This window comes from Etheostoma cragini, chromosome 2, assembly GCF_013103735.1.
Source record: "Etheostoma cragini isolate CJK2018 chromosome 2, CSU_Ecrag_1.0, whole genome shotgun sequence".
Taxonomy (NCBI): Eukaryota; Metazoa; Chordata; class Actinopteri; order Perciformes; family Percidae; genus Etheostoma; species Etheostoma cragini.
In genome coordinates, this window is record NC_048408.1 from 23,240,432 (window position 1) to 23,247,671 (window position 7,240).

The following is a 7,240-nucleotide window of genomic DNA, read 5'->3' on the forward strand; positions in this document are numbered from 1 at the left end:
GGCTCCACGCCCAGCAACACCCCGAATGGACCACCAGAGATAACTATGTAAGTAAACCATCAAACTGCACATGTTTCTATCACTGAACACGCACTACATCAGAGCTGCTTAAACAGACACTGCAAAGAGATTTTATCAGCTGATATCAGATGTTTGTTTTTGTGTTTAGGGCAGAAAGATGAAGAGGCAGAGAAAAGGTAAAGGTAAGTCTGTCAGGGTGGAGATGAGGCTTGAACCCAAATGCAGAGAGAGCAGGCAAAGTATGTTGAGCTTGATAATTCATTAAACAAAAACAAAGTACAAAACAACAAAAAAGTGTCCTGAAAGCAGCAGGCAAAACTTACAACAAGAAGTAATCCGGACAGGAAACAAAAGACAAATAAATCCAAAGACAAGACAGAACAGAACACCATAGCCCATTGACAACACCAAACAGCAAACAAAACGCAATGATCGCACATAACACAAAGACAGCAAGGACTAGCACTAGCCAGGGGCAGGTGACACAACAGGTGAAACACATCAGAGCTGGACAGAACAATCCAAAAAGGTGGGGGAAAAACACAAGACAGGAAGTAAAACCAGACAACGTTAGGGAGAAAAGACAGACCTCAAAATAAAACGGGAAACAGAACACAAAAACCGTGACAGTGACGACATTTCGGTTAATCACAGTGTGTTTTCATGTCAAAGGTGATAAAAAAAAGATGACAAGTGACACTGGATCATATTTGAGTAGATTAGATCCCAGCATGTTAAATAACATTGATTTTACAAACAAGAAATATGAAGCTTAACTTATTTTTTAAGAAATTAGTTAAACTAGTTCAACAAATTTACATGAATACAGGAGACTGTGGAGGAAAATCTACTTATACTTTTAAGATGAAGTTTGGTGTTCAATTGTATATTTATTAGACTTAACATAAATAGCACTAAACAACTTTCCCACAAAGTGAACAACACAGAGGTGCAAGGATTCCTTGTATTTTCAACTAAAATCTGAATCACATAGTGTCACAAAATAAATCAAAACTTGTCAGAATCAAAACAGAAGTTGTGACCCCTTTCAGAATATACTTTTTTTTAAATCTAATACTATAATTAAATGTTGTATAATGCAGATTTAAAGAGCAGCAATTTGTAAGAAGACTGATCTGTGTTTTTTGTTGGTTTGTGTTTCAGCATCTGCAATTAATCCTGAAGAGGACACTCAACAGGCCAAGGAGCTGTGTGGGACACCAGTGCAGACAGCAGTGATGGAGTCTTCCTCCTCACTGGCAGAGGTGATGGAGTCTTCCTTCTCACTGCCAGAGGTGATGGAGTCTCCACACACACAGACTGCTGTGACTGTGCCTGTGTCATCCACTCAGAGGACGTTGGAGGATAGGTGTCACCCAATGATGGACAACTTTGGGCCCTTTCCCTCACTGGACAACTCTAGCTGCCCTCCTGCATTGTGGATCTACATCAAATAAAACTAGTAAAAAAATCACTCACATAATAACAAACAGCACTTTGGCATGTGACAATTAACAGAGTACTAAAAGACTAAATCATCTGTGCATTAACTACAGACACTTTTGTCCCCCAAAAAATAAATACAACGAGAAAACAGCCTCAAGACAAGGGAACAACAGTCACATGTTTAAACTGTCAGTCAACTCTTCTCACCGAGGCAGCTGTGGTCTTGAGGAACCACTTGTCAGGACCACTTGTCAGATCAAATTTACATTAAAGGGTCTTCTGTGACTGTTATGTTAAATGTATGTACTCGTAAATATTTTTTCTGTGTCAACGTTGCAAATGGAGATGCAAGAACATTTGAAGAGTTGTTCTGATCATTGCAACAGCTTCCACCAGGGGCCGTTATTGTAGCAAAGCAGCCGAGCAGCAGCTAAAAAAAACTTTTCATAACAGCCTTTGAATGTCCAACGTTGTCTGTAAAATAGGCCAATGAACAACTATGATCACACAGTTACTTTTGACTTAAAAACTTTTTTAAAGTTTGAGAAATTTCATATTTTCAAGGCAGTTTCTATGTGTACCAGTCAAGTTGTGTCCAGCTGAATATAAGTAAGTTAAACTTCCCTCAGTGATACAACTCACACAAACTCTGACGCTTTATTTGGCATCAAAGTCTTCAGGGGCAGTTGGAAGTAATTAATTTGCAAGAGGGAGACAGAAGTGTGTGTGTGTGCGTGTCAGACAAGTGGATGGAATGCACTCCTCCCTCATACTCCCAAAAACACAGCGAGAGAGTAAGAGTCCCACTCCCCTTTGTGTTAGGCCTCTTTTTGAAGTTTCTCCTGCAGCTAAATGTGAATGAGGGGGCAGCTGGTGAGAAAGCTGATGAAGATTGTGAGTGTGTGTGTGTGTGTTTGTGTGTGTGACAAAGTGGCTGCATGCTGCTTGTTTACTATTACCTGTGGATGTTCAAATAAGTCAGGGCATGTGAGAGTCAGAGGTTGCGTGAATCTGTGCATTATGAGGTCTGTTCTGTTAGATCAAAGCTGTGGTCTCCATGGTTACAGGGAGTCACCTGAAACATGTTGAGCTGCTCTTCAACACCACCATTGACGTACGCAAAAACTCAAACAGATACAGTGCCTCTGAAGTACTTTCCCTCATTGCCATGGAAATGAAAATAAATTTGCTGAGTTTTTTCCTTTCTCCGAGAACAGCCTACTGTAGTGCTATACTTCTCTACGAAGGCAAAGGGCAGTAAGCCCAGCGGACACATTTCTTTTAGTTTTAATGCTGGTCAGCTGGCATATATACAAATGTAAACCTACATACATTAGAACTACCTCTGTGCTGTTTGGTATGCCTCCGCCAGTCCCACCATACAGTCAGGTTGCAGTTTACATTCATACCTGTCCAGACTCATAATATAGGAACCATGCTTTACACACATCTTAAACCCGGCAGCAAAGAAAATCCCCACAGTTGTCACCAAATCTTACCCAATGTGAAATATGGTCACAATCTCTCCCTTCTGTTCCTGAGTTATGGCCCGGAAAGTGGTCTTTCCATAACATTATAATGTTGATCTTTGAGATATAGTAAAATGGCATCACATCATTTGATCCCATTAGACATATGGTAAGTGTGAAATGTGGTCAGAATTAGCATAGTTATGCTTGAGTTATGGCCAAAAATGCTTTTGTGACGTCTCAGTGGCAGTGCTAGTTAGCTTTAGCTGGAGGTTAGCTGGGTTTTGTTGTCCATCATGATTGTCTCCAGCTACTGACCCATTTAGTTATATGGAACAACAAAGAGACTCAAAAAAGTCATGGTTCAAAAAGGAATGGAAAAGTTTTCAATTACAGAGAAAGCTAAAACTCAGTCATACATATAATGTATAAATCCAGAGTTAGAAAAGTTAACTCCCTTCACGTCCCCAACTAAAGACTGTCCATTAATAGGGAGCACTCCTATTGAACCTGTTAAGAACAGAGGATCAGGCACCCGGACAGCTCAGTTGGTAGAGCAGGCGCCCATTTATAGGGGTTCACTCCTCGACACAGCGGGTCCCGGATCGACTCAGACCTCCGCCCCTTTGCTGCATGTCATTCCTCTTCTCTTTCCCCTTTCATGTTTTCAGCTGTCCTGTACAAAAAAGGCTGAAATTGCCCAAAAATTATCTTTAAACAAAAAATAAATAAAAACAGTAGAGGAAACATCAATGGCCAAGATCCATAAAATACATAAAGGAAACTGTGGAAACAAAACTGTGGTGGTGTGTCCAGAGTTGGTTCTTGGCTTTTGAGCAAATTGGACGAGAACAATGGATGTGTAATTTGACCTTCACAAGACGATAGAAGACAGTTTAAATTCAACAATCTTTATTCACTTTGCACAACATTTTCACCTGCTGAATAAATGCCTATTCAACAAACTCTGCTCCTAGAGATCAACCGGCGTGAATCACAACAATCCTTTTAGCAATGAAATATTCATTATTTAGTGAAGTCTTTCTCTCATCACTTTAACTGTTTTAAAACCTAATGAAGTGCAGGCTTCTTCTTCTTCTGCTGTCACAAAGTTGAGCCTTAATCAAAGCGCAGCAAATGTTTAAGTGCTCTACTCAGTCTGCAAGCAGCTTTTTAGAAGTCTTTCATGGTACGTCCTCCCATCAACACACGCAGCGGTCTTATTTTTTACCTGTGTAGGGAACAGGAGACAGTAATTAGTAGCTTGGACAATTAACAAAAGGTTTGATTTTGATTTATCAGAAAAATATGTAAGGTTTACTCTAAGACATTTTAAAAGAAATCCATGACTCAACTCCCATTAAATTTAGAAGAAGAGGTTTCCATTTTGGAACATACTTTTCACTTTCTTTATGAAGATTGGTGGGACGTTCAATACCAATCTGTACATTAAATATGATGTTAGTGTGCACGCCCGACAAATAGTGTTGAACTTAACCCCTGTAAACCCACAACATGTGGTTTCGTTTTTTTTGCATGGATTAAACAAATAATATATAGTGTGTTAATTAGTACGCTTTTGGAGGTACCAGAACACTTTCTTTTTTTAACCTTTGGACAGAGCCATGCCAGCTGTTTCCGCTCTGTATGCTAAGCTAAGCAAATGTCTCATGGCTATACCTATATATTTAACGCAAAGACCTTGACCTCAGCAAGAAAGTGAATAAGCATATTTTCCCAAATGTTAAACTTTTCCTTTAAATATGTTGTCATGTTAAAATGTATGACCACAACTGAATTGTAACACCGTTAATGAAAACGCATCGCAAATCATAAAAAAAATGCTAAACTCACTAAATCCCTCAGAGACGGCTGTTTTTCATAACACTCATGTGTAACGTGTGGTGTGTAATAACTCCTGTCATTACAGGGCATCAACATAATGCTGATTGTCATGATGCTGAAAGGAGCAGAAAGCTTTTATCCAAAAGATACCAAGCTTTATAGGCGTGCCAGAAATTCACCAGACTGCTGAACACTAGAAGTGTGTCCACTTAAATCTTGCCGATACTCCAGCATTTCTTGACCGCTAAGAGACAGTAAACTACCCGGCATCTTCACTGATGGACAAACTGTGTGTGTGTGTGTGTGTGTGTGTGTGTGTGTGTGTGTGTGTGTGTGTGTGTAGGTCCTCTGTTGTGTAGAGTTCCACATATGGCGCCTGTAATTCCTGAATCAGTTTTTTTTCTTTTAACTATTCTCATGAAAGAGAAAGCAGCCTCAAGTTTCTTAAAAGACACACATGGGCACGCACAGAGATCAGCCAGAAATCAAATGTGCACAAAAACACAAACGAGACAGGCGGAGAGAGGAAGGGAGCACGATTCTAAACAAAAACATCAATACAGTGATTACCAGAAACATTACAATAGAACAACAGAAAAGCGCCGTGCCTGGACAGACCACAGGGAACCATGCTGTGTGATGTGGCCCAGCAGCAGGCTCTCTCCCTGGGCCCTGGGTGCTTCTAGTGGTCTCCTGGGCCAGAGGGGTTGACCATCCTGAACTAATTGGTTCATCCTAAAACGCATCCTTCTGAGTCATAAGGAATTCTGCTTTCAAAAGTCAATTTCCTATTGACTGTGGTTTTGGGGTTAGTGTGTGTGTGTTTACCACGACAACAATCGTGTGGTTCAAAGCCTTCTGTTCTTTGGCTACAGGAAAAAAAAGAATGTCATCTCTGAGGAGGATGGCTGGAAGGTTGAAATACTTTATTTTGGGTGTGCAAGACAGCGATCAAACAGAGCGTGTTTGCAGGTTGCAAAACTAGAGGCGCATTGCAGTGCTTTTGTTGTTGAAGACGCCCCGATCAGACTAGATCTTTTTGTTATTCTTACTAGGCAACATTCAAATCACCCGTCATCAGCCAACCGTTATTTTGCTCTGAAGCTAAATGACATCAGGTGTTTTTTCCGCTCTGAGTTTGTGTTTTTTTTTTAAACTTGGGGCGTTCTTAGGGACTCAGGAAAGAAAAAAAAAAACTGAGGTGCTCAGCAACGCAAAGGCAGCAAGCAAAACATTTCACCATCATTGAAAACACTTACAAAAAGCCGCCCCAGGCTGCTAAAACACGCTCAATCTGAACAATCAACACCAGCCTAGATGGCCTGAAAAGGTGGGTCTTCCAAACGGACTCTGCTGTGGTTTGTTTGTCGTGTGAAAGCAAAGCAGACCAGCCACAAGATTTAGGAGATGACAAGCTAAACTACTAATAAGACCTTTTGATTGTAAACTGTCAGGGAAGCATTGGCTCTAAGACATTGTATTGGCCTGGTGTACAACTGGCTTAAGCTGGAAGTGTTGCATTATGGGTTGTTTGTAGCCTTAAGTAATGCTAGGCTAGCAAGTTTCTTTAAGTCTGTTTATATATCAGTTAAAGTAAATAAGCCCTATAAAGTGTTTTATGAAACACAGTTTGACTTGCTGCCACGTAGGAAATAAATTTCTATGACGAACAAAAACACCACCATGTGTTCTGCAGAACTGGACCGGGGCATCATCTGCCAAAACAAACAGCCAATTGTGACCAATGTCACAAAATGTCATAATGAGGAGCTCAAAAAGAGAGCCAGAGGAAATCATGCAGACCCCTTTCAAAGCCTGACTACTGTATGTGGTTACTTCCTCAAACTCTCCTGGAGAGTGTGAGTCAGAGTTAGAATATCTAAGTGTGACCATATACAGTTGTGCTGATGACGCTCAGATAAATGTGTTACCTGTCAGTCCTATGACTTTGTTTACAGCTTTTGAGTTTTTTTTAATAAAAAGCCAGCGTGACCATGAACAGGATAAGAACTAAAAAGCAACAATGTATATATTCTTTCCTTGGTCTGGACCAAATTAACCAAACTAAAGGGGTGGGGCCGAAATAACATTGTGATTGTTTTAGTCCATGTGCTCTACATCCTGTACCATCCTCACCTGGAAGCTTGAGCCACTTGGGCACCTTGCACGGGTCTGATCTGGAAGGTTTAGCAGCCTGGGTTTGTGCAGACGGGTCTCTCTCGTCTTGTGTGGCCTCGCTTGTGTCAGCCTTCGGCTCTGGAGGAGGCAGCGGCTCCTTGGAGCCCTCAGAACTAGAGGAGGGCGTTGGGGGCCGGAACATGCAGCTGAAAAAGAAAAAGGTTGAAATATATAAAACAAATGTGTCTCCAGAAAAGATGCTTTGATGGAAGTATCTTTTTTTCTTGTGAAGTTCTTGTATCTATTTAAACATTGTTAAAGAACCAAACAGGACAACAGTT

The 7,240-nt window shown here is 40.7% G+C and overlaps 2 protein-coding genes and 1 long non-coding RNA gene across 5 annotated transcripts in view; 2 read left to right on the plus strand and 1 right to left on the minus strand.

Moving 5' to 3' along the window:
- The window catches only part of LOC117958535 (transcription factor 7-like 1-A), a 5,125-nt gene extending 3,253 nt beyond the window's left edge, over window positions 1–1,872 (plus strand). For 2 of the 3 annotated variants that reach the window (XM_034894989.1, XM_034894996.1), the window contains 2 exons: window positions 170–203; window positions 1,186–1,872. In XM_034894989.1, the coding sequence (XP_034750880.1) occupies window positions 170–203; window positions 1,186–1,478 (327 nt within the window). In that variant the 3' untranslated portion in view covers window positions 1,479–1,872. The remainder of the gene's footprint in view (window positions 1–169; window positions 204–1,185) is intronic. The other variant, XM_034895005.1, reaches the window with a different exon arrangement.
- A 1,963-nt stretch (window positions 1,873–3,835) lies between these two features.
- The window catches only part of aspscr1 (ASPSCR1 tether for SLC2A4, UBX domain containing), a 16,631-nt gene continuing 13,226 nt past the window's right edge, over window positions 3,836–7,240 (minus strand). The window contains exons 16-17 of the mRNA XM_034898089.1: window positions 6,918–7,105; window positions 3,836–4,167 (exon numbers count right to left, since the gene is read on the minus strand). Coding sequence (XP_034753980.1) covers window positions 4,157–4,167; window positions 6,918–7,105 — 199 coding nt within the window. The 3' untranslated portion in view covers window positions 3,836–4,156. The remainder of the gene's footprint in view (window positions 4,168–6,917; window positions 7,106–7,240) is intronic.
- Window positions 4,553–5,907, plus strand: LOC117960288. The gene is made up of 3 exons (XR_004660113.1): window positions 4,553–4,570; window positions 4,944–4,945; window positions 5,815–5,907. It is a non-coding gene; the product is annotated as an uncharacterized LOC117960288 (long non-coding RNA).